The following is a 27,962-nucleotide window of genomic DNA, read 5'->3' on the forward strand; positions in this document are numbered from 1 at the left end:
ATTGATTTTGTTAATCCTAGTGTAGCAATAGAATATCTTCTTGTGACCCTTGATGTCCCTTGCAAGTGCCACTCTGAGCCTCATCTTTCCTGACATTATCCATATTTGCCACATCAATGTCATGGACAGCTCACCTTGGAGCCTGTTTTTGCCTCAATCCCCTGTACATTGATTTCTTTTCTGCTTCAGAGCTCTCTGTGAAGTCTCTGATGACATAAGCCAGTCCAGGTAGATGAGTTTTTCCTCCAGAAGATGAGAACTGAAGAACATTGAGCTTCAAGACCTATAAGCTTTTCTGGACTCCTATGACTCCCAAGCACTCCCATCTCCTCTTTTCCTAAGTAATTTGTAGTCTGCTCACCTAAGGTGTATGATTTGTACTCTGGTACTTGCTTTTTTCTCTCCCTTCTGAAGCAGGGAGTGCATTACCCCAGCCAGGCTTCCACTGATTTCCACAAGCACTTTCTCCTTGTTTGTGAAGGGCAGATGGGGCTCTGGGGATGGCACAGACTTGCCCATCCAGGACCTGGACCAGGAACTAGTCCCCACCTTCACTTAGAAATCCTAATTAACTTGCACCCCACTCTTACCTTTGCAGGCAAGATCTGGCTCAAGTCCCCCCAAAAGAACCAGTTCTGGCTAGAGACTCCCACAAGTTGTTTAAAGGAGACTCCCCTTACTTGCTCCTTCTGCTCAGGCCCTTAGGACACTCACTCCAGGCTCATTTCCAAGCAAGTGCATGGAGAAGAAGGCAGGAATAGACAAGGCCAAACACACTTCGTGTGCTGATAATCAAATTACCTGTCAGCTTTAATTCTTGTCTCAGTATGCCACCAAAGCCAGCCTGTTTTCAGGACACAATTGTTAACAAAATAACAGCGCCATCAGTATACAGTGGATAAAATGCAAGCACAACCCACTGGCTGCATAAAATGTAAATACATTTACAAAACTAAATCTAATGTGGATAATATGCAAACACAACCATCCAATAATAAAAACAAGAACAAATTCCAAGACAGAAGCTTGGATTAGCTTAAACTAAAGCACAGCAAAATGGGAAAGACCAGGAAACCTTGAGCTGAAATTACTGGGTTTGTTAAGGGCTCTTCCATTTCCAGAGCTGGGCTCCCTCCTGCCATTTCCATTTACCCCCACCACGATTTTTCTGTGTAAAGAGAAAAAAAAGGGGGAAAAGCCATGAATACCAATCCTGACAGAGCCCAGGGGCTCCTCTGAGCAGTGAGCAGGCAATTTCAGCAGAACTGCCTCCTACCAGCCCTGCCCCATGGCTTTGGCAGCAAGCCCTTACCTTCACACTGAGGATATGTGATCTCTCCATCCAGGCACTGCGCTCTGAATTTCTCTATCTGGGACTGCTCCCGGTACCCACTCTTGCACTCAAACATGACGGACTCTCCTGAGCGATAGTAATGGCTCGAATGGCTGGCTGCCTGCAACCGAATGTTGTTCTCTTCCATAGTTCTCCTGTTCAGGACACAGCGCCCTGCAAGAAAATAGTTTCGCTATTAGCCAGTGGATCTCACGCTGGACTGATGCTCTGTTGGCACCCTGAGTGCCCTTTCCCCAGCTCAGGTGTGCTGGGCCATGACTTCTTGGGAGCATTGCCCCTCCATTCCTGCAGCATCCAGGAGGCTCCCACACCCTGGCTCACAGCCAGGAAAGGCAAGGGCTTTCTGCTTCCCTGCAGCACTAAAAATGCAACAACAGAGCAGCGAAGCTGAAGAGGGGATGACTTACTTCCTGGTGTGCACCGTGGGTATTTCAGTGTCCCCTCCACACACTGTACTCTGAAGCTGGAACTGCTTGGGTCTCGCAAATATCCCGGTTTACAGCGGAATTCAATATGGTCACCCGATGTGGAGTACAGCTTGCTTCGTACAACCCATTTCAGCTCAATATTGTTTCTGTCCATATCCTCTTCTGATGCTGTGCAGGCCACTTGAAAAAGTCACAAGAAGAGTCTCAGCACTTCATACAGACCCACCACATATAACTTTTGCCCCTAGTGCCTACTGAACTTCTTCACATCAAAAAATATTTCCGAGTATGTGCTCTGAACCTCTGTTACTTGCAACAGAAAAGACATTCACATCCAAGCTGACGAGAAAAAAAAAAAAGCCCTAGGAGAAGTTTTGTCATAGGGACATTCAGGGCAAGAATGAAGCACAGGTAGGGAAGACACCAGGAACCAATGAACTTTGCCATATATTTTTTGAGATTGCCCCCTTCCCTTTTCTGCTCAGTACTTCTCTAAATTTGTTTTCTCATGCGGGAGGCAGTCCCTGGCTTTCCCCAGCACTGCCGCTCATGCACACTCATCCTCCCATCTCACAGCCTGCTGGGTGGAGCCATGGCCCCAGACTCAGGAGCTCTGCACAAGTAATGGAGATCCCCTCACAGGGAGGGTTCAGCCAACTCCCCTCCTTGCAGACCTGGTGGCAGCAGAGGGGACTACACAAGCTGAATTTAAGAAGAAACTACTTTGGGACAAACAGGAGAACTCAATGCCACTCTGCCCTGCCAGCACCGTGGCCCAGCGCCAGTGCTGCCCTCGGGGTCTGAGAAGAAGACAAGAGGAGCAGTCACACAGCCTTTGGCCATCCAGCACATGCTTCAACCTACCCAGGCAAACTGGGGGGCTTGTCCACTGCCCATTATGACAGGTGATTGTTGGAGATCCTTCCAAGATATAGAAATCCGGGCATTTGTATTCCACAGTATCACCCTGTTGATATTCTTGCAAGGGGAAGACAAGCAGCTCTCCACTTTGAATAACTGGAGGTGTGCCACATCTCCCAGCTTGTCCTGAAAGAAATTTCCCAATCAGAGAGGAAGTCTGTCTGCAGAGAAGGTCTGGTCAGAAATCCCACCCACACCATGTTGGCACTACTCAGAGAAGCAGAGTAAAGCAGAGACAAAACCAAACAGCTGGCAGGAATAAGAGTTTCTCATTTCTCCAGTGTTCAGGCTCACAACTGCCAGCTTACCCCATCTGAGCACAGCTTAAGTGTTTGCAGCTGGCTGCAGGATTTCATCTTGTCCTGCATAAGGTGTGGCACTTGGCTCTCTTGAGTGAAGCCACCTGGGTCATTCAGCTTGGTAAACTCATCCCATCTGAGCAGAGACCTGGGAAAATGGCCTTGTCCTGAGTGTGCCAGAGCCATGGCAGCTGTCACCATGAGTACACTGAGATGCTAAATGATAATGAGGCAGCTTTATAATGCTATCACTGACAGCAGGCTGGATAGAGAGAGAAAGAGAAATTACCTTTGCATGTTGGTGGCTCTGTCCAGGTCCCATTCTGGCACACTACAGTGGAATCCCCAGTCATCTTAAAATTTTTCCAGCACTGATACTTTGCACTCTCCCCAGGGATATACCTGGACTTTTTAATACCTTCAATTCTACCACCAGCAATTTCTTTAGGAGGTCCACATGTCACATCTGAAAAGAGACATGGTTGCAGTTACCTTTACAGATTTTAATATATTCATCTATACAACCAGAAGTAAAAGGAATTAGCCTTGTTCCAATTTCTCTACAGATTTTCTATCTCAGGTGGGTCACAGGAGTTCACCATGGGGAAAGCAATGAGGTGTGGCAGTGTAGGAGTCTCTAGAAAAAGCCAGTATTTCTGTACTTATGCACAAGAACCACACCAGCCTTGTCTCTCCCTGGGGAGCCCTGGCTTTCCTGGAAACCACAGAGGTAGCAGCCAAAATGATTCCCTGCTGAAGTGCAGAGCTCTGGAGGAGCTTGTCAGCCTGTGCTGCTCTGGGCTGGGTAAGCACAGCCAACTCCACAGAGCTGTGCTCACCCTGCAGCCACAGACTGGGACAGGGAACTCTGGAGCACAGCTCCTGAATGTTCCTTGTCACAGGAACAATCTTTCCACTTCCATGGCCCTAGCAGATCTTACATGGTTTAGATCTGGCTCTCTGCTGGGGTCTACATTGCTCAGAGTGGAGCACTGCAGAAGAGCTGCTTCTCTGTCCTACAGCTGCTTCCATTCAGTTTTGAACACAAGAGAGAAGTCCTTATGTGTCTGCTCACTGAAAAAGCCACTGAAGTGGTGGACACAGGAAATACCAACAGCATACAGGAGAATTACAGAGCAGCACATTTTAGGCCCTGCTGCTTCAGGAACATTTTTGCTACTGATGGAAATATTCCCAGTATTCCTAGAAGCATCACATTTTATTATAGTGCTGTGCATGGAAGCAATAGCAAGCTCAAAGTTAGGGTAGCCAAAGAAAACAAGTAAAAAAAGCAGTTTTTAGAGTATTTAGGTAAAGAGCCTTTTGTCTCCACGCTAACAGGCAAGGGGAGAGCACAGATTCTTACCTCTGCAAACTGGTGCTTGTGACCATTGACCATTTGAGCAAAAGATGTAATTTCCACCTGTCATCTGAAAATTGCTTTCACACTGATAGTGCACTCTGACCCCAGGCAGATACCTCTCCTGAGGAGGGCTTGCAATGTGGCCATTGGGGATCTCAGGTGCAGCTCCACAGCTGACATCTGCAAAGAGAGGAGTGTGTAGTGAATGACGGAAGACTCAACACACCATTCCAGAGCTCCTGAAGAGCAAAAGCACTTGGAGTAATTCACATAATTTTCTACATGTAGAAACAGAAGGTTTATTCTGATATATTATTATTATCTATTGCATTCTGCAATGCTTCAGCACCCACTATTGTTGGCCTAAAGTAACTAAAAAAGAGAGATCAGCCAGCTGTGCTGCACAGCATTGTGTGCCACCAGTTTGGAGAGTGACATGATTTATTTACTATTTGAAGGTGCCTGTCAGCAACTGACATGCTTAGTGATGTGAAAATAAGATCCATTACCCTACAGTTATCAGCTCCTTTGCAGTCAGTATGCATTCCTCCTTAAAGTCTGCTACCAGCTTCAGCCCAGAAGGTGATGATTGCTTGGCTGATCTACCCCGCTTGTTGTTTCCCAGAAGCCAGAAAAATAGGTGTGGTGACAGCCCATTCAAAGCATCACCGCTTGGTTCTATTGGCCTAACTCACCTGCATGCCCAAGTAAAAAAAATATTTTAATTCCCAACATGAAATGCTAAGAAGGATCAGTGATTACTTAGAAGTAGAATCTATACCTTCACAGAAGGGTGGTGTTGTCCAATTTCCCTTTCTGCAGATAATTTCAGGGGAACCAACAATCTGGAACCCTGGATCACACTGGTAGCGAATTGTTTCACCAGGCTCATAAAATGTCTTCTGTCTGCCTTCAAATTGAGCATTCGTAACTTTTGGAACACTTCCACATGATATTTCTGAAAAGGTAACAGGAATTTGATGCTTATGTGACTATGATACACACTGAAGAAGTGTACTTTTTCCATCAAACAGGTACTTTAGAGAGCTGTTTCTAACATCAGCATAGTCATCTGGAGTGGAAAAACATGCTTTTACTGATCAACCTCCAGTTTAAAATTCTTTCTATTTCATTGCTAAATGCACTTTAAAAAAAAAAAAAATAATTATATTACCCAAGCATGAGGGAGCTTCAGTCCATTTTCCCATAGAGCAATTTCTCTCTGTTGGTCCATTTAACATGTATCCAGGGTTAGAAACATACTTGAATCTAGCACCAGCCAGATAAATTGTTTTCCCTTCTCTTTCAATTTTTAAGTGTGGATTTTCCAGCCTGGGAGCATCAGCACATTCTAAAGACTGTGGTGGCAAACATGGTCTTTCTAAAAAACACAGACAACACAGATAAACAATAATGCAAGACAATCAATATTGTAACTGTAACTAAATAATAAATAATTTACAGAATACAGGACACTATTTAAGCCCCCCAGTCAAAACTGAGACTCTGTTATGCAATATATTAAACCAAAAAAATAAGCACACCACTCTTGAGGAAATACCTGAAAATTGTATACACCATCCCAGATAAGTCTGTAAATGAAAAGACTATAGTTGTTTGCACCCTTTTTAGCAACTTATGTTCTACAGCTTTCCTGCAGTTCCCTGTTCATGGTAATCTTAAACAGCAGCCTCCTGCTCATGATGACTGCAAATGAGTAACACAGATATTCATAACAAAATGGTGGAAAAGAAGCCAGTACTGACCCACACAGTGAGGTGGTGATTGCCATTTGCCTTCTGTACAGGTTATTTCCTTTGTACCGACGAGCTGGAAACCGTCAAGACATGAAAAAACTTCTTTACTCCCATTCCTGTAGTTTCTTCTTACTGTTGTCTGCTGAGCACCAGACACCTGAGGTGGAGGTGGGCACGCACTCTCCTTAGCTAAGGACACATATTCGTGTTACAACAGAGCAAACACAAAGTGTAGCAGTTCAGCAGAGATTACAACACAACCAAGAGAACACACTGCTGTTAGATAACTCCAATAGCTACCTCGAGCTTTAATTAATACTATGATCATTTTGTCCTTCTTCAGAAACACCAGAGCTGCCTTCAGTGCTCATATGCTTTCAGAGTCATAGAAAAGACAATCACAGTTGTCTATACCAAGCTAAGATGGAGTTTCTTGTAGTCCTGCCTTTCTTTCTTGCACAGCTGCACACTCTTGTTTGCTTTTCCTGTTTCTCTCTCTATAATGAACTGTTTTAGGAAAAATAAACCAACATCTGGAGTTCTTTCTTCAGACTAAGCTGATAGAGCTAAATGAGAAAGCTGAAAGAAAAAAAGAAATAGGCTAAAGTTTTCCCACTCTAGTAATGAAGGATTCTTTCTGCCAAAGCAAAGTGAAGGAGAGAATGAAGTAGATTGAGGACGGAGATCTGAGGAGTCTTTCCGAGCTTGGCTTCTTGCTTCTAGTGGGTCCAGAAAACTAAGGTAGGGACAGTGATTGCCATACTTCTCCCCCTTCCAGGCATCATTTCCCATAAATTTGGTATACCAAAGCGAGGAATGAGGCAATGGCTGTTTTACAATCATGCTTTCTACAGAAAATATCCTACTCTGCCGTGCGCAAAGGCAGCCCTGCAGACACTGACCTATGGTGTGTGTTACATATGGGCAGCCTGTTCTGCGTTTGTGGTTTTTCACTGGCCAACTCAGCTTTTTTCTCATTGTTTCACTAGGAAGCAGTGGGAAAAACAGAGGAAAAAGCAGAATAGAAAAACTTTGAAGATTTAGAGGAAATAAAGGAACTTTGACTGGAGCTTGAACTATGTGCTCTCTTTTGCATCAGAGTAAAGCCCTTTTGAAGAACTGAGCTTATGTATCATATGTACATTGAGCAATGTATCATTGCTCTTTTCTCACATCAGAAGTGCCAGTGACAACCATTCCAATTATCAAAGTAGAGAGCATTAAGTCTGCCTTACTAAAGTGGTGCATCTCTAAACCTACTTAACTGCTCAAATGATGGCCGCAACTACCCTTTATCATGTGATCAAGTAAACATTTATATTTCAGCCTAGAGATACAGTAATGCTCAGAATCCTTAATAATGAGCATTTATCACGCCTGCATCAAAAGAATTGGTGCAAATGTAAAGACACACCTGTACATGCAATCTCTGGTGTCCATCTCCCAGCCACACAAGCTGCCTGTTTAACATTTGCATCAGTTGATGTACACTTGTAGTGTATAACTTGATGGAACCCATTCTTCCTTCTTGACATGGGATACTGGGCAGAGTGCACCAGCTTAACATCCTCTGGAATTACACACTGAGGGAATGCATCTGAAAAAAAATTAAAAGAGCTTTAAAAATAGATGTAGATCTGACAATATGTACTGATGAAGATGTCATCAGTTGTCCAAAAGTTCCACGTTAATTTGAGGAAGAACTTTACTGGGTGGGTGCTTGAGCAGGGAGGCTGGACCAGGTGACGTGGTCCCTTCCGACTTTACTCATTCTGTGATTCTGTGGGAAGGACTAATCCACATAAAAGCGGTTAGGGTGGGACAAGCCTAACACATTGTGGCTATTAATAGTACTTTTAATTCCTTTTAATAATTGACTTTAACCACTGGGCAAGTGTCTGTTTTCTTCCCTTTACAAAGCTGTTGGTACAGAGTCTTTCCAGGATGAAGGACATGCTTCCATTTAAAAGAAGTAAATTAAAACCATTTAGTTTTGATGCATGAAACTACAGCATGTCTGGCTGCATGCTGATGGCTGAAGTCCTTCAAATTTTGTATACAACTATGCTACACCCATTTATCAAATATTGGAAACAGATTACCAGCACAAACAGGTAAAGGCTTCCATTCTCCATTAAGACATGTTATTTTCATTTTCTCAGTATTGTCAGAGACTGGTTTACATCCACAAGTTACTTCATCCCCATGTGAATAATGGGTCTGGTCTGCCTCACTCAGAACAACATTGGGGATAGAGGAAGGTGATTCACATGGCATTTTGTCTTCTGTTGAAAAGAGCAGAAGTATTCCACAATAGTACAGGAATCACATATCAATAGCTGAAAAAACTTACATAAAAATAACTGTATTTGCATTTGGCAAATCAAGCCTACACCCACTAATGGTAGCAACTAAATTTCAACACAGCTGGAGCACTTTGTTAAACTGCTCTCCTGTCTTTTCCCTTCTTTTTCCAGCACTGGCATGATGTGCAGGTAGTTTCAGTGGACAGTACTTTCCCAAACTGTTGGTACATAAACCATAAAGAGTAAGGAAAATTTCAATTAATTCAAGTCACCTGGATCACTGGTTCTGATCAGTCAAAATTATAACTGATCATACACCTGCACATTTGTAATGTGCCCTTTCAGTTAGGATTATTACAAGAACTGAAACCCATTGTAAGGTCTCAGAGGATTGCAGAGCTGTCACCTCTGCAGGTGTTCTCTGTGAGAACTGCAGTTCCTGCTTTGGGCTGGCATTGTTGCAGTGGTAATTGCAGTGGCAATTTTATCCTGTTATTCTATTACTTTGAGCAGAACATTATATCTGCAAGTACATATTTTTAATTGTGAAAATATCTATGATGCAATAGCCTGCAGAGAATTACAGACTTCTCACAAGTAAGAGCTGTGTAGATTACCAATGCAAGAGGGAGGAGATGACCACTGTCCATCAATACATTCTATTTCCTTTGATCCAACCAACTTAAATGTGCCATCACATTCATATTGCTTTCTCTCCCCATGCTGGTACTGTTCCACGGAGCCATCAACAATACTTCCATTGGCAATCTCAGGGGGAGGTCCACAGCCTCTGACACTCGCTGAAATCAAGAGATCAAATCCATGCTCTGAACTCAGTACTTTCACCACAGTTACATGTTAAGTACAACATAAAATGAATTGAATGTATAATTTCAAGAGACGAAAAATCAGTGGAATGGGTTAAACAGGTAATTTTTGCCTTTGAAATCTGGATTCATCCTGGGCTGGAGGTCACAAGCAGATACACACGACCTAGGGTCACTCTTGTTTCTTGCTTCCATGCACTGTCAGTGCCTGCTCTGAGAAAAGTGGTTGATGAAACCAAGCCAGTTCTAAATGAAAATTGACAATTCTGCAAGGAATAACCTATGTCCTAAAAACCAGAAAAAAATATACACACACACTGCATATTAAAGGAATTCACTTTTGATGCAGTGAGTGGAACCCCTATTAAGGAATCTTAAAAGGTTCCTGAGCTAAAGAACTAAATATATGAAATAGACTTGCTATTAAATGCAAAAGTGCATGAGCAAAAAGAAGGATGACAGAGTAAAAGTCACCAAAAAAGCTGATTGAGTGAGAAGAAAGAAGGGTCCCTTTCTTCTCTCAAGCTTTGTGAGAACCTATGCACCTCATGAGAGGCTCAGCACCAGCACAAGAAGCTCTTCTCAGATGCCAGAAAGTTGTGTTCTAAGTTTAAAAGAATGCCAAGTACAGGGGTACATATTTTTCCTTCTTTATGAATGTGCTCATTCTACTATATGAAACAAAGAATTTCACAGGAAAAGCTTTCACTGGGTTTCTTTTATTTGGGTCCAGCTCTGTTTCACCTCCAAAATAATTTTTTTCTTTCAATTTCATGTGAACACACAAAAAAAAGAGCACAGGATGCAATATCTCATGGGTATCAATACTAGGCAAAGGCAAAACTAGAACTTTTGGAATATAGTAAGAGAGGACACTACTCAAATTAATAATTGCCGTGCTGCACATTATTGATACAGTTTTGAACAGTAAAATTTTTTTGAAATGTTAACGTCAATAATCTGATTAATATTTTATGCAAGCCATTTACCAGCTCAGTTTCAGCACTGCAGAAGAATTACCTTTACACACTGGTGGTGATGGAAACCATCCAAAGTGGTAGCACTGAGTAGAGGCAGGTCCCACCCTTATGTAGTTTTTTGCACAGGTAAATTTCACAACATCCCCACTGAGGTATCTGCTCTCTTTAGGAGAGAACTCTCCATTGCTCAGTGGCAGCAACACACATCTGATTTCTATGGAGAAAAAATATTTCAACTTATAGTGGACAACCTACAGAAAGTACGTGAAATGTTACTGGTTAGAACAAAACCAAAGGAAGACTTAAAGAAAAAAGGTTCACAGAGTGTATACAGATAGTGACACTGATTAGCAAACAGAAAAATTTTCACCATCACACTGGGGTGCTGGACTCCATTCCCCATTTCTGCCACACATTGTGGTATCAGTTGGCATGTTATTTTTAGTTTTGTATCCTTCCAAACATGAATACTCAATTGTATCTTCGGGCATGAACACAGTTTTGTTTGTATGGTGAATCAGAATGTACCCTGGCACTTGGCATGATTCTGTAGAATAAAACAAAGTTCATGTATTTAGTTATCTAGAAACACTGCCCTTTGGAAGCATCATCCCTGTAGGTATATTTGAAACATCAATAATTCTCCATTGTCAGAATATTATTGTAGAATATGCAGCATATTCACATATTATCTATTGCATTAATCTTCCAAAATTTGTCTAGAAGTAATATTTAGGATAAACATTTCTTCCTTAGATTCAATTATTTCATTTTGCTACATATTATTATCATTATTATTAATTTAGGTGTTATAGCAAATGGTCTGTACTGCTGTTCCCATGAACAGTTGGGAGTTAGAAAAAAAGCCACAAAATCCTAGGTAAAGGCAGTCTGAAATAAAAAGACAAGATAAAATAGCAGCAAAAGTTGGTCAATATTATGACCAACATATAACAATGCAAGATTAAGTCTCTTACTGTACTACACCTGTGTTCAGAAGAGGAAGGAACTTTGAAATAATGAATCCTATTCGTCTCTAGTTTTGTCACATTTAAATACAGTTCTGATTGGCGGCCTGTCTTGGTTCACAGATGTTGCTTCATAAATTGGGAGTAAATTTGAGCAAATGTACCTTGTACCAGGTAAAAACCACTGAAGAGGTCAGTGATCACTATTAACTCAGTGCTAAAGAGATCCAAAAAGATCCTTTACATTTTCTCTCTATTTCCTGGAGCCTGAGAGAGGTTAATCTCTGGAGGATCAGCCCTTTATCTGAGCATCCCTCTGTGCAGTAAGAAACCTCTACACATCAAGGTGACAAATCTCTGGGGCCACAGCACACACTGGTGACAATGACAGACAGCTCTGAAACCTTTAGCTACTCACTGATGCACTTTGGAGGTGGAGTCCAGCCACTCTCTTGGCACTGTGTGTGTCCTGTTTCTTGTCCTTCTGGAGTCACAAAGCCAATGTGACATCGATATGAGACCTTCTCTTTTAAATTGAATATTGCCCTGCGTGAGTTCAAATAGCCATTTTCAAAATCGATACTCTGGCATTTTTCTGAAAGAGAGAGACAAGATTTCTTCCAAGAAAAGCACGGTTAAACTATGTGCACAAAAATCACAGCAGAAGGATGACAACAGAAGCAGCAGTAGGATTCAGAAAATTGTTTAATACATGGTCAATTTAATACATTTTAAATTTCATACGTTGTTAATATATAATGCTTAATATGTTATTCAAATGGATGGCTTCAGTCTTATATTCTGAAAAAAAACTTTTGTAGTATGTTAAATTATTTACTGCTAAATCATTCTGTGAAGGAGAGTTACCATTACAACAAATAGTTTTAGATAGAAACCTCACCAAAATACAAGCACACTCACTTGTACGGATACATCTTGGAGGAGGTGCCCAGCCATTCCTTGTGCACGTGACTTCTTTATGCTGAGCTTGGTAGTCATTGTGGCAGACATACCTGGCTCTTTCACCTTCCTTGTAAAAATCGTTCCAGCCTGGGAAATAACCATTTTCCAGCTCTCTGACAAAACATTTTTCTAAAGAAGGAAGGAAAAGTACATTTAATCACAGAAGTTTCTACAGCAAGAACTGAGGGAAATGAATCCTTAAGAAGCATTACTAACAAACATGCCTCCAAGCACCTTTCTGTAGTATGGCAAAAAGATAACTGGTGTGCAAATCTGAACGAAAGCATGTTTTGTTTCAGTGCCTTGTGATTAATGGACCACAAGAACAGAAGTGGAAGTTACTACCTAAGGTGATATGAAATCTCTTACCTATTGTTCACAAGCAATGTTCACAAGCAGTTAGTTCAGTGCTTCTCACATCAGTATGCTCTGGTAGGTCTCTAAAATGTTGATGTATGCCCAGAGTGAACTCCAGCATTTGCCTCCAGCAGATTTTATCATCTCTGTGGAAGTGTAGCAGCCTCTCAAACCAGCTCTAGAGATTTTAGCAGCAGCTTAGCACACTGTTTCTGAGGCCTCCTGTCCCCAAGAGCCCAGACACAAGGCAGATGGCTGAAGTAATGCTGTTTTGTGTTATCTGAGTGCCTGCTCCTTTCCTCCAGGCAGGGCTCACTCATTTCCTGCACTGAGCACCGCTCCACTGAGGGCAACAAGGAAACAGCAACCTTTTGTAATCCACTTTTGTGCCCCACCAGTAGGTAGGAACTTTGCTGTGACTGAAGATGTGTGAAAGGAGGCCTCATCTCACTGTTTTAGATTAATTTTAAGTCTAATTAATTTTAAATCTGAGTCAGTGTATGTGATTCTCTTGCTGTAACTGTGATCTATTTCAGCTTATTGCAAAAGTGTGACACCTTTTCAGCTCTAGAAGTTTTCCAAAGGGACCAGGCAATGCTTCTCAGAGGGGATGAAGACTGAATGCCAAAGTGCCCAAGCCACTGAAGGGAGAATGTATTTACATAGAGTAGAAACTGTCTGTGTGTGCAGCTGTGGTGCAGATGAAAGTATTGCTTGCATGTTACCAGAAGCCAGAGAAGAGGAAGGTTTACTATATATTCCTTACTCTAATTAATACTTTCAAGTGTAAACAATCTTCAAAATCCAAAAGCATGATTTCAGTGTCCCCAGCTGACAGTTTGTGCTGTAGTTGGGGAGACAGTCTGTGTGCAGTTGCAGGAGTCAACAAAAGCACTTTGACTTTCAGAAACTGTTTTGTCTTGTGTTCCATCAGAACAAGTTCTGCTCACAGACCTTTGATTAAACCAGATTGAATGAAACCAGAATTAAGTAATAGTAGAAATGCACTTACTCAGGCACTTTGGCTGTGGAGACCAGCCCATTTCAGAACAGGTAATTCGAACCCAGAATGCTCCAGTGGGGGTTGAATAGTCATTGAGGCAGTAGTAATCTACAGTCTCTCCAAATCTTCTTGGGAAGTAATAATATCTGTTGTACTCATATGAACTACTTAACCTGCCATTTTCTATAACTGGGTAGTCACACGGTTTCCCTTGAAACAGAATGTAACAGCAACAATATCAATACATGCATGATAAAAAGCTCAGGGTACAATTCAGGTTCAGCTTCATCATCTGAGTGTTTTGAGAAATGGACAGAACCAGGACTGCACACTCTGGCAGATTCTAAGGAGTGCAGGAACAATCATGCTCTACTCCTGGGGTTTTTGTCAGTGCCTATATCTGTGTTACTTCCCTCAATTCCATTGCAACCAACAGAAATCCAGCCAGCATTCTCAGCAGACTCCTGAGGATGATTCATGAGACCAAAGGTTAGTATTAATTGTTCAGTGAGATGAAACTGTAGAGGGTCTTGATTAAATTTACTATTCTGATCATAAAGGGAGCCAGTCATCTGGCTCAGACATAGAAACTGAACTGTGAACTCTTAAAATGGAGATGACTCCTGCCATCTCCATTTATAGCTTTTGGGATCCTGCAGCAAACACTCCTCCTATTATCATTTTTATTTTAAAGCTGCAGCATTTTAATTTTCTCTGCTTGGTTCCACAAAAGAACTGGCCCTTTCCAGAGACAAGTCCAGGATAGAAGGAGGAGATTCTCAGAAGCTTCCATTCAAGTTTACCCAGGTTCCTCCCAAAATGTTCTGACCCAGAGCCTACATGCCAGGGCAGAGCAGAGCACCCACTGGACAGACCATTCAATAAGGAGTGAAGTGGGCTCAGAATGACACCTGAATTTTAGAACCCAACTGATATAGAGAAAACATTAACTCAAATCCTAAAAGAGCATGTTTCAGAAATAGCTCAAATAATCTTATCCAAAGGTTTCTTTACAAGACTGATTTCATCAGGGTTTCTCTCACATTCTAAGTTTTATTTTCAGTGATCAAATATCAAAGAGTGTTAAATTATGAAGCTACCCACTAATTTATATAATTATTTTTTTATACTGTGCTTACTGGGCAAAACTATCATTGCACTTACGGGAAGTTCAACCCAAGAAAGAACTCATCAACCATCAAGAATACCTTGCTTTGTTATTTAACAGGTTATAAAATAGATAAAATTCAGTGACTGTCCATAACACCAAATTACAACACCAAGTAAAAATCTAGAGCTGTGATACTACAAGAAAAGCTATCTTCCAATCATTAGATGTGGTTTGGTTACTTTAAACTCCCCATGTCCTCTAATCCTGACTGGGATGCTATTCTCAGATGGAGCACAAACCTTCCTGACAGAGAGCTGACTATAGCATATTTTAACAGATTTGCAAATACAGTAAGGGGTAATATGTGTGTTAATGAATACAATGTAAATCTGGATTATACCGATGTTTTTCTAGGTGATTTTCCTGAACCATCAAATTAAGCTTTACAGTAAAAATTAAAAAAACAAGCAACTGTCATATCTAATGCTCCTCAAGTTAACTTCTTTTCTCAGAGACACTTCCAACAATTCTACATTGTAACTTCATGAGAGCTACTTACGGACACAAGCTGGCTCAGGCGTCCAGCCATTCTTGGTGCATTCAGCTGTGGCACCACTGCCAGTCATCACTTTAAAATGATAGCCAGCATCACACTCTACTGAGATTGTATTACCCAGTGTGTACTTGTCTTTTTGAGGTCTAAAGTTCCCAGAGGAAATTTCAGGAGGAAAACATATAATTTCTAAATAAAAACAAGGGGAAAAAAAAAGAAGAATATGTTTAAATTTATTGCATAAGTTCTTGTTTTCATGGTCTATTGGTCATGACTGCATAAAATTGTTAGAATTGTATTAAAGAAAAGGTTACATTTCTTCCTCACTCTTAGAAATGTATGGTTCTGTAAGACAAGTGTGACATCTGTTACTAATGCTAATTAGAAGATTAAAATTTAATTGCAAAGAGAATGGTTGGAGGAAGAACTGGAAGCCATCAAAGTGAACCTAATTTTTTCCCAGATCATTCTGCAGCTGGGTTTGCTGGGCTCATTTATGGACACTGTCCCAAAGGAGGGCAGTTTCACTGGCAAGTCCTAACTGCAGAAATAATTATACTTGTCTAGGAACTGATCCTTCAAAGGTTGTGTGATTAAGATTAGTGTCCTTCACTGACACTGGAAGTACTTCAACAACTGAAAAAAAGTCAAGAATCTTATTCTAAAAAACTCAAGATATCTTTATGCCCAGAGAAGTCAGGGAAACATAAACCAGAGGATGTCTTTTGGGGCTTTTTTGTGGTTTTTTTCCAGTTCAGAAAACATCACCAACGCCCTGAGGACTGGGAGGAGATGACTGCAAGGTAACTACAGGTTGCTTCTGCTGTGGAGTGAGGATGGGTAAATCAGTTTTCATGCATGCCCTGCTGGACCTCCTCTAGGTCCAGTGATAAGCCCAGTAGGGTACAGAACCACTGGGTACACCCCAAGTACCAGAGCCCCACACACCAGTGTCTAGAAGAATGTTTTGTTTGGCACTCCTCAAAAGCAGTATGTTGTAAAACCGTAGACAATGCATATTAATTAGTATCATTACTAATCTTGAATCACAAAGGTCAAAAACGGAGTGGGCCCCAAGACCAACAATAAGTCTTTATTTCTAAAGGAGTCTTTCTGGAAGAGGTCTCAGGAAGGTGGGTGGTGCATAAAATCCTACAATGTTGCCCTGTTGCAAACATTTTTTTTCCAGTTTCAAGATTTTGGCAATTTCTTGAAGAAAATTCAAGGCACTGATAAACTCCCCAAAATTTCATCAAACTATTTCAGTTGGGACGTGACATGCATATTTGGAGATTTTAATAGAGCCTGTAAGTGCTGTAATTGAATTAAACTAAAATAAAATCCATGTCCCAGAGGGCTGATATCAAACAGGACTAGCCTCAGGAAACATGGATTTGCATGTTCATGTCAAATGAACTACTCAGAAGGCATTTGAGAGTGAAAAAAACAATAGGGAGCGTTAGCACTGTAAATAAATTAATTAATTTGTAAAGATTCACAACAAGATTCTGGTTTTGCTACTGCTCTTCATGGAAAACTCTTATCCAGTTATTTGGTCCCCTCAGAACTTAATCCTTCCAGTCTTCATGAATATTGGATGTGGGTGGATTTTGTTATGAATGAATTTGTTAATCTCTAAAATTACTTCCAAACCCAATTCAAGTGCAAAAGCACTTTAGGCAAGACTGACCAATGCAATAGGGAGGTGGATTCCATCCTGATTCAGTGCACAGTGCATCTGCTCTGTTACCATATTTGTATCCTTCTTTACAGAAAAACTGCATTATTTCATTTTCCTTGTAAGACCTCTTTGGAGAACGGACATACCCATGCGGAATTTCTGGCACGTCACAGGAAATTTCTGAAATTGAAACAGGCAAAAATCCAGGTATTTTAATTTTATTTGCTAAGAATAGATTTATATGACAATAAAATTTAGGGGGTTTTTTGGTTTGTTTTTTTGGGGGGGGAGAGGAGGGTGGAGGGGGAGTATTAATCTAAATTCAAAAAAACTTCTGCATTTGGAAGCTGCTTGGAACTTATTTGAACACTTACTTGATTCTGGGTTCCAGGTGGAAAATGTGGTGTAGCACAGCTTCAATTGCAAATTGGTTCATGATACAGATTTCAGGGCTTTGCTTTGGACTTTAATGGATTTAGAATCAAGAGATAAGGCAGAAGATATTCCAAAATAAGACACTAGGCTAGCTGAAATTTTGGATTTTATATTTTGCAGATAATTTCTTTGTGATTTCCAACAAACCTAATGTGCTCTCAGAGCCAGTAGGTTATGAATTAAATGATGACATTAAAAGGAGAAAATAATTACAATACCTGAAAAAATTGACACTAGAATGCTTAATGTCTCTAAAAGAACATCAATATTCCCAGTTCCTTGCCAAAGCAAATAAAATCACCAAGATCTTCCAATTCCTAAAAATGCATTCAATAAAGCCAGAAGATATTCAATGTTTTGTTTCCTAGGTCACAGAACAGGACACCAAAGACTTCTCTTGGATTCTTTTACTGAATTTACTTTGTGTTTAGAATGAAATATAGCTCATGGGAACTGTCATTATTTAATGAAATTCACTATATTCTGCAAATGTTACAAGCATAAATGTTTAATTCCACTTCATGCTGTACAAATATAATAAATGGGGGTTTCAAAGCAGCAAAATGCAACACTGGAATGGTGAACAAATCATAAATGTATTTTCCTTCCTGAGGTGTATTCTGCTCACACATATTTCATAATCAAATAACACAGAAATAATCTAAGAAACTTGATGTTCTGAATATTTAAGTGTTTGTTACCATAATCTTCCTGGGATTCATTCTCATACCCTCACAATCCAATCCCATCCATTATTTGTTCAGAAACTGGGAGGGATAATCCCATCCATCAGTACCAGCTGCAGGCAGGACAGTGTGGGATTGGCTGAAAAGCAGTTTTGCAGAAAAAACAGTTGGTGGTCCTGATGGGTAAGTTGGACAGAGGCCAGCAATGGGCCTTTGCAGCAAAGAAAACACCCTGGGTTCCAACGGGAAAAATGCTGCCAGCAGACCAAAAGAGATGATCCTGCCCCTCTACATTTTTCCAGGTTGGAACTCCCAGTAGAGGAAAGAATAGGGACATGGTGGATCAGATCCAGTAAGGGACAGGAAGATAATTAAGGAATTGGAAAAACTGACAGAGAGAGGTTTAAGAGAGTCTGGAATAAAGAAGGCTTGGGGGAGGAGGGACAGTCTTTTTTACATGTGTAAATTCCTGGCTCCAGTGGGGCAGGTAAAAGTAAAGATGATGAAGCTGGACCTTTCTCACTGGCCACCAGCCATGCAGTGAGAAGCAACGCGCAAGATTGAAACAGAGGAAATGCCACTTCTAAGTCTTTACTGAAGAGAGTTCAACCATTGCAGTGGGCTACCCAGAGAAGCTCTGGATCTCCATCCTTGGACACATCAAAAGCTGACTGAACACGTTCTTGAGGACCTTGACCCAGCTAATTGCTTTGAGGGACTTTGAGAAGTCCCACACCACCTCACTGATACTGGGGTTCTGTAAAAACTAAACACAAACCTTCCAACTTTTCCAAACACATTAGTGTGAGGAAAGAAAAAGGGAACTTTCTTTTTTTATTATTATTCTGTATACCCTAAGAATTAAAATCCTGCTTGTTTACTAAACTTGGTTCAACACAGATTCAAAGTTGTTTCCAATTACTTTGGTCAAATCAACACTGAAGTGGTTGACTCTTATGCAGACATATCAAAGAATTTGACTGTAGCCTGGCAAAACATTCAGCTTGTAGGAAAAATGAGGAACAAACAGATGGGCTATTATCATTATATTAGTATCCCATACTATTATATTTCTCTTTCTTACCCTACTATTTCATATATGCAGTGGAGATTGTTTACAGACAAACTACATTTAATTGCTGTGAAATAAAGTGAAAACTTCATGGCTTCCCATATGGCAACCACAATTTAGGAGTCTATGAGAACAAAGCTTCTTAATGACACACAGTAAATAGTGTCCTTTTTACCTTTGCACTGAGGCACATCATTACTCCATTTTCCATTAGCAGAGCAAACAATTTCTCTAGCTCCAACAAGCTTGTGGTTTGCATTGCATTCAAAATTTACAACCTGGCCAAAGGAATATTCTTGGCCTAGCTCAAATGCACCAGTCATAATTATCCTTCCATTTTCAGGTTCTTGTACAGGTAAACACTTTATCACTGGAAAAACAAAGCAAGGAAAGAAAAATAAGTAATTTTGAGGTCTAGTCTGTAAAATAAGCTGACACACAAAGTTAAAATACAGAAATACCACTCTAATTTCCTTACACATTAAAAAATATACACTCTAGCTTTGTGTGCAGATACCATTTGCAGTGAGTGTAATACAAAGCCCTAACCAAAAAGAGTGACATAGGAAGAAGTTTTTAAACCTTCTCTTATCATCCTCTTCTCTGCCCTTGAAGGCTAGACAGAGCATCCACTGAATTAGATGTCTTCAGCCAACCTAAATTATCCTAGGATCCTGAACTCTATATGGATGGTTAGCTGAACCTTGACTAACACCATTAAAATTTGCCAAAATCAGTTGACTGTTTAGAGTTGTGCCAAACTGAGTTTGCTATGGACAAACATCTGGAACAGTGCTGCATTACACACTGCCTACAACAGTTAAATTAAATGAAATTCTAATTAAGGATATCAGAGCAATTATATTACTAGAGTAAACAAACACAGCAGCAGACATTAATTAGAGCTCTTGTATCTCCCACTTTTGTACCTGCAGAAAAAAAAAGGAATTCACTTATGCCACCAGATATGTCTTATTAAGGGGGAAATGGCTAGCAAAGCTCATTCTTAGATGCTTACATGGATATCACGGAGCAGGTACAAAAGTGGCTTCTGTTTTGTCTACCAAAGCTACTTCTCTCTGACACTTGCAATCTTAAAAGTCATCTGCCTTTTCCATGAGCTCACATTCTGTCTCCTGGGTTCTTCACATTTAGGATATTCTATAAATTCTTTCTTTCACAGTCAATGAAAACTCAACCAGAAATAACTTAGGAGGACTTTGGAACTGAAGTATCTCGGTGAGACATGACAAAAAATATTGAAAACCCTTGCTCCATACGGTGCAGACTGACCTCAATGCCTAAGTGCGAGAGGCCTCAAAATCCAGTAAAATAAATGCAAAGTATCTAAATCCAAGGAAATAACAAACCACAAACAACAAGCTCTAGTCAAGATATCTACTTTCATCTGTTCTTAGAGACTCTTGCCTGACATTAGATGCTTAATCCAAAGAAAAATGTCACTGCTGCCCATATATGTTAAAATAAAACAGTAAAAATTATCCCTGTGAAGAACAGGAATTTTATTTTCATGATCATGCAGGTTTGAAGTGGGTGAAAAGGTTTCTAAAAACATAATCTGAGGCAGCCAGTCTATTAAGTCTTGATGTCTGTGTCCCCTTTGCTCTCACTCTTGCTTTAATGTCTTCCACAGTATGCTAATAGGGAGACCTTAACAAAATCTTAATGCTTAGGATTTTCACAAGGATGGAGGAGGAAAGTAGCTAAAAACACACATGGCTTCACACTGGTTTGAAACTCATCATCCCAAATGTCATTTGCAACCATGTTTTGCAGACAGCTACTCTATCAGGGCTTTTAGGTGAGGTAGAGCTTTAAGCCAGTCTGGAAGTGACCAGACTCCACTTCTTGAAGGGCTTTTAACAAAATCTCATTGGACTAAATGAGCTGAGCAGTCACTGTAAGAGCTTCACTGCTGCCTAACTTGAATTTAAACATAGGTGAATTAATATTAGTAAAGCAATCACAGACGATTTTAGACAGTATCAGATAGATAGAAAGACAATTTGATAGAGAATTGAATGTCAAATTCCATTTACCTTCACAGTGAGGGATGTCATTGCTCCATCCATCTGCATGACACTCACGGTAATTCCTTTGGCTGAGCATCTGGTATCTTACCAAATAAAAAATCAAAATGCTAAAATACAGTTTCATTATGTGACAGAAACAACAGTGCTGCTGGTTTTGAAGCAAAGGAAGATGGTTTCAGGTGTTCCAGCACAGAATGACCAAAATGTGACAGCACTGAGTAGTTTCTTACCTATGTTTTCCCTACTTACTTTCTTTTAATTGCATATGGGAAAATATAAATTCACATCAGAGAGCAGGAAGGAATAAGAAAGAAGGCTTCTTCATTTCAGAGATAGCAAGCTTTGGCTTGCTTTATCAAATGCACTCAGAGGAAGGACAGCTACTCTGAAATGACAGTGAAGAACTGAAGGGGTTAAGGAGAATATTGGTTTTGGAACTCTCTTTGTGGAACTCAGGCTAGATTCCAGTAACAGAACAACTGCAAAAGCATGGCTAAAGCACTGTACCAAAGCTGATTTGCTTTTCAGGAATAAAATATCCAGACACAGGCACAATACCATGTATTTGACTTGTTGCAGTTCCACTGGAGAAGATGGATAGAGGATTTCTTTCAGTGAAGACACGTGAGTGAGTCTGCCAGAAATTTCTTCCTTCAAACATTTTTTACAGCACATAAGCAAGCATTAAATATTAGTAAGCTGTGTTACAGAGAACAAATCTACAGCTGACAGTATAATTAACATCTTTTGTTAATCCCAGACATTGAATTAAATGAGTATTACCCATCGTTACATCTGTACTCAACTCTGGCACCAAACACAAATTCACTTCCACTGGTAAGTTCAAAGAAACCATACTCAGTGTCTCCAGGATGTCCACAGGGCTTATCTGGTTAAAAAAAATGGGAAAAAGCCTTACTTACACCATACATAGGAAGGTGACAATGAGAAAGACAGCATTTTTCCACTGATTAGTAGTGAATATGGGTCTTTGAGGGCTTTCAAAAATTCAGAGATGTTCAGCATAAGCTTGATTAACCTCTGCTTTTTATCTCTATTCTCATAGTTTTCAATGGTAACATGCTAGAGTATGCTTATTTTTAAAAAACAAACAAAACCATCTGCCTACAACAAACCCTAAAAACAAATTAGCACGTCTTATTAGTTTTAAAAGGCTGGACTAATACTCAATTTTATGACAAATTTATGGCAATTTTCATACAATTTGTGACATAATCTGGTCCAAAACCTTCAATCTATGGTTAGAAATGAAATTTCCTCCATCTGCTGGGGATTGTGCTGAGTGAAGTGGGGCCATCTAAAGCCATAGGAGTTATTTTAGTCCTTAGTGCCTGCTGCTCAAAGCTCCCCACAGGACTTTCCTTATGGCCTGGCCCTAACTCTTTGCTTTGGATTCCCAAAAGAGTGACAAAGACAAACACAACCTTCCTCTCACCCATCCCCTTCTGATCTTATAATATGGACTGCAAAATAAACTGCATAGCTCAAACCTATTATCCCTCATCAGCAGAAATCTTTCCTGATTCTTGTCAAGCAAGGCAATTTCATTCTTGGGGCCTATCAACATCCTGTTTTTAACAATGAAGAGGTGTTTGAGTAGGCCCTAAACATACTCCAGTGGCATTCAGGGAAAATGGAAACTCCTGAGCAATGTTTCTGTTGTCTGTCCAGCCAAGGCACCGAGTTCCCCCAGCCTGTGGCACAGCATCCTCCTCTGTCCCCACGCATTCCCGCCGGTGGCAGCAGCTGCTCACTGGGTGGCAGCATTTCCTAAAACATGCTACAAACCACTCCAAATTTTGTATACGGTGTTCACTATTGTGCTTTGTATATTGTTTTCACCGACTAGTTGCACAATGAAATCTAAATACTGAGACAAAGTAAAAAATGTAAAAAAAGCTTTTATTAATTTATTAATTCTTACTCACGGTATGTACCAATCTCTGTTTGAACACCCAGGATTTATAGTGTCAAATCAAATATTTATATTGTACTAGTAAAAATTTTGTATGTTAGATACACAAGCATAACCCCTTGTTTCTAAAACTCCTTTGTGTTTAAAGTTAATTTATTACAGAAAAGAAGTATCTACTGACTAATGATAACAAACTTCAATTTCATCAGTAATGAATTCTGTATGAAGGTGTGAGATACTTGAAAACATTCAGCACATTATGCTAGAGATAATAAATAGCAGCTCTCATCCTAATTGTGAATTACAGCTTAAAAGAAAAGGCAGGGAAAAATAATTTCCCACTTGCAAGAAATTTTGTCTTTCATAGAATTAGTTGAATAAACTGTCCCTTGACTCACATTCAGAAGCTAGGTTTGTGCTTGATCCTTCTTAGACTAAAAAAGTTTGAAAGCACGCTTCTAAGAGCTTAATAATTGATTTTAATAATGTAAATTGGGTTTATAAGGCTGACCTAGAATAAGATCTTTGGTAAAGAAAAAAAAAAATCCTAAAAAAGTTCCCTTACACATCCTTTTTAACGTGATATTTTAAAGAGTGCAGAAAGAAGCAATTTGGGAGCAAAGGTACAATTTCACATTGACTTCACTGGCATGGAATATGGTCTGGCAGATCAAATGTCTGCAGATATTTTGCATAAATACTTACTTCTGCATTCTACCACTGGGGCCAGCTGCTTCCACACCCCATCATCGCACCGAAAAGCAACTCTTCCAATTTTTACATATCCAGGCCGACAATTGTATGTTGCTTGTGTCCCATGTGGATAGGGAGGATTCTCCCATCTTTTAGTAGGCACTTCTTTTACCCTCCTAGGAGGAGGTTCTTCACAGGCTAAAAATTTTAAATGAAAACATTAGTGACTGAAGTACATGCTACAAACACCAAAACGATCTTGTAATAGGAAAGGTAGCAAGAAATCCTGGGGCCATTTGTGATCAAACCAGCGTGTTTCCTACTGAATCAGCACAAAATAGGAAACTGGCAAGGATCCACATTTTATAGGAATGTGACTAGAAGGACATAGGAATAGCAGGACATTGGTGGGTCACGAACTAGATTTTAGTTCCAAAGCCTGAGAGATCAGTGCCCTAGTTCCGACCGCAGACACCTCCTACCCTTCCATCTGCAGGAGCTGCTCCAGGTCTGTCCTTCCACTGCCACAGGGAACAGCTCTGTGCACTCTGGAGTTTCCTTTCAAACCATTTTCTCCTCCACCCACCACTACCTTTACTGACACTATTTCACATGTCATTTCAGTTCTGCCAAACCTTCTCTCACCTCTACATTGACTAAACTTTTGCTCCAGATCACCTGATATTCTAAAACTTAATTCCCCTTGTTCCTTACCTACAAGTTCCTTATTACACAATATAATTAAATCTAGGTATTCACTCTGACCTGTAGCTTCCAAGCATTTTGCCTCAGTTTGGGGAGTGGATGGTGGTGTCTGGTATTTCTTATCAGCTATAATATACACTCCTTGCCCAAAAGTCCTTTCTGGGCCTTCTTCAGTGCACATGAAATGTACAGCCAAGTCCATACGAACTACAACAAATAAATCTAAATTAATTTTATTAAGAAGACCCTCAACAGCTTGAGAAATAGAAAAGTCAGACTAAAGAGGAAAGAAGCAAATATTGGGAAACTCTAAATGAGACTAAATGATTTTGTCAAGAAATAACTGCCCTGATTTCAGTGCTTGGGTGATTGAAATGTACCCATTTTGGAAGCCAAAGATTCACCCAGAGTCTGAGCAGCCTAGCTAATTAAATGCAATGAATTCTCTTTTCCATCTGAACATGAAAGGTGAGCATCCATCAGGAATAAATACAACAAGCCCTGAGGAATAAAGTCTTGGAAAACAAATGAAATCTTTGTATAGAAAGTAAATGGGAGAAGAAGTATCCATCAGGGAAGGAAATCCCTTGGTGAATAGATTCATTACTCAGCAGAGGCCTGGCACAGATCCTCTCCCCAGTTTAGCTGTAAGGTTTGAGACAGCAGCAGTATTCTCACTGAAACCTTCCCATGGGTTGTCCAGGTGCTGCCTGGAAACAGGACTATGGGGAAAATCTTTGGGATCTTTCCTCGTGTGAGGGATGTGGAGTTAAAGCTCACTGAACTGCACTGCAGAGATCACACCACACATTAAGTAGCTGATGTGGAAGAAGGGGCATTTTATCTGCTCACTTTGTGTTAGAAACCCCAGAGTGTGGAATGTGAGTTTTACTTGAGTTTACAAAGACACACCCTTGAGAACTCACTCATATTTCAGTCAGGGGAGTACCAGCCAAATTATAGGCATGATTTCATAAAATTGCCTTAAAAGTTGGAAAAAAAAATTGTTGCAAGGAAAAAACTGTATAATTTTAAGTGTTCTGTATGGCATTTTGAAAATATAAAGAAAATAATGTTAATTATGAGGTCTAATAACTTTAGTTTGGTTGTTTTAAGTAGCCAGAAGAATTAGACAAACTTTGACAATGCTGATGTCCTAAAGGAACAATGTGCCCACCCACTCACATTTTTTCCCATCACTTTGATAAGTATGGATAATTATATCTGAATAAAAATTATTGTTTCTGTGCACTAGAGGGTACTAGGCTACTCCAAAAAAGTAGGAGAGACTTTTTTTAGCAAGAAAAGAGATAAAAATTCTAACATTTTTTGCAAAATGTAGGAATAAGCAAAATCAACAGGAATCCTCTAGATGGTTCTTCTAAATGTGTTAAAAATGGTTAGTTTATCCAAAAAGTTCCTTGTAATGGTGAGAAAAAGAATGCTTCTAATTCCACATATTTTTAATTAGACCTTGTTTGAGTTAGCACTTTCAGTTTGCAAGCTACGAGTGCACACTGAAATCTATAATTTAAAAATAGGTTATTGAGTACAGTGAGAACTTCTTTATTTCTCCTTCTGAACTCTGTTGTATTTTTGACTATTGTATTATTGTCTGTTGTGCAGAATGCAGCCTTTTAACTCTTCCTTGCTTGCATTGAAAAAAAAAACCCCAAATGAAAGATAATCTCCTTAGTCTCTTCACCATTACTAAGATGTGCTGGGTCTTGCTGGGTTTTATCTCAGCTCTTCCCCCTCCTGCCCTGATGTTAAATGGTGTTACCAGCAAGTTACCAGTCAGAGTATGTGTATGTACATATATATGTATATATGTGTGTGTGTGTGTATGCAGTTTCTTAGTGGCCTGAGGTGAAGAAATCTTCTGGCAGGTTGTACTTCAAAATTATATTAGTTCCATCATGCCCTCACCAATACTGGAGGGTTTTATTTCTATATTAAGAAGCATGCACTGAATGGATACCTTCAAATTCCTTACTGACAGACCAGGAGAGCTGGAATTAACTCATTCAGTCTTTACATGTGACATGACCTCAGTTAGAAATAGCTCAAGCTGCTTTTTTTGCCAACAATATGCTGGTAGCAGCTTCTACAAAGTACAAGCACAATTACAAATCCAGGTACAAGCAGCTTTCAGTCCTTGGGCAAAACCCAGCTCTCAGAACAACTCTCACAGACTTGCAGCATGAAGCTTAAACATGAATCCTGCATGACCCATGGTAACGGTTGTCGTGGATAAATCAAATTTTGTTACATTCACATTTCTTTCCAATCTCCCTGACCTGAAGAAAGCATTGTGAAAACAAAGTGCAAATTCAGGTAAACTTTCATTTCAAATTCCACGACTTTTCTGTACTTCTTTGCAAACAAATTAGACTATTAGTTACTTTGAGGCAATATTTATTCACATTTAATTAAGACAAGACATTCCTTTAATTTCCTGATTTTTCAGTTTTTCAAAGTAAAACCCATTGGATCTTTTGGATTAATAAGGTCTTCATAACTTTCAACTAAAATTAAAATCAACCTGAACCAAGCAAAGACATTGTAGCTCAAAACCACACAACCCCCTCTGCACAACACCCTATGCAAAGAAATTCAGACATAAAGTAAACAAATTAAATAAGGATACACTAAATAATATAATCACAAACCAAGAAAAATATATTGAACAGAGAAACAGAACAGAGGTTTCTGAAAAGATATGGAGAAAAATAGCTACCCCTTTAAACATGAAAAAGCATACCTGTATATATTTATCTCCTTTCCTAGATTAAAACCAGTCAGTAGATAGATATATTGGAAGTTTTTCAGTCAATGTGGTAATCATTCATCTTCCTCAGATCACCTCACAGGTTATTCCAGACAGAAACAAAATATTTCATAAATGTGCATTTCTATTTTAATTGACCAGTTGCTAGATATTAGAATAATCAGCAAACATAATTAATAGAAAATTATTTGTCTAGCTCAGTTTATAGTGACACTGACTATTTAAAAAGTTGGCAACAGATTAATAACAGCAGTAGTTGTCCAAATAAATAGGTGAAAGTAATCCTATGACAGGACACTAAATACTAGAGGTGCTGAATGCTGCCAGAAGAAATGACAATTATTGTTAGAAGTTCATGAAAAAGCCTACAATGCCTTTGCATATTGCTTTAGTTACCATCTTCACATGCACTCCAAGATAGGAGTTAAAGCTTACCTCTCTGTGCAGCACAATGCAGCCAACACAAGAGCAGAGCTGTGTAGCCCAAGAACGACATTCTAGAGATTTAAAAACTCAGCAAACACATCCAGTATTGTAGCCCACTTTTTTCATTACTTTGTGGTATTTCCACTCATTTTTTACTTAACTGGTCCATGGACTGACCTTGCAAAACATTTATACTCTGATTTCAGCAGTCACTTCCCCTAAACCTCTTGCAACACACAATGTTTCTTTTTTTTTTAAACCCCCTCTCTAGACCTTGCTAAATGAATAAATAA

At 39.8% G+C, this 27,962-nt stretch overlaps 1 protein-coding gene across 1 annotated transcript; it reads right to left on the reverse strand.

Moving 5' to 3' along the window:
* Positions 1-781: 781 nt before the first annotated feature.
* On the reverse strand, positions 782-27,867 carry CFH (complement factor H). The gene is made up of 24 exons (XM_033067972.2): positions 27,679-27,867; positions 23,760-23,945; positions 21,902-22,007; positions 21,125-21,201; positions 19,240-19,434; positions 16,881-17,051; positions 15,197-15,379; positions 13,536-13,736; positions 12,125-12,295; positions 11,622-11,798; positions 10,606-10,782; positions 10,276-10,449; positions 9,046-9,228; positions 8,225-8,407; positions 7,537-7,719; positions 6,132-6,311; positions 5,540-5,746; positions 5,147-5,323; positions 4,369-4,545; positions 3,292-3,468; positions 2,647-2,829; positions 1,762-1,962; positions 1,313-1,507; positions 782-1,168 (listed from the first exon to the last, which is right to left on the reverse strand). The coding sequence occupies exons 1-24, from the start codon at positions 27,737-27,739 to the stop codon at positions 1,149-1,151; spliced, it is 3,945 nt and encodes a 1,314-aa protein (XP_032923863.1). The 5' UTR covers positions 27,740-27,867; the 3' UTR covers positions 782-1,148.
* Between the last annotated feature and the right edge of the window lie 95 nt (positions 27,868-27,962).

The sequence above is a fragment of the Catharus ustulatus genome, chromosome 9 (assembly GCF_009819885.2).
Source record: "Catharus ustulatus isolate bCatUst1 chromosome 9, bCatUst1.pri.v2, whole genome shotgun sequence".
In the NCBI taxonomy this organism is placed as follows: Eukaryota; Metazoa; Chordata; class Aves; order Passeriformes; family Turdidae; genus Catharus; species Catharus ustulatus.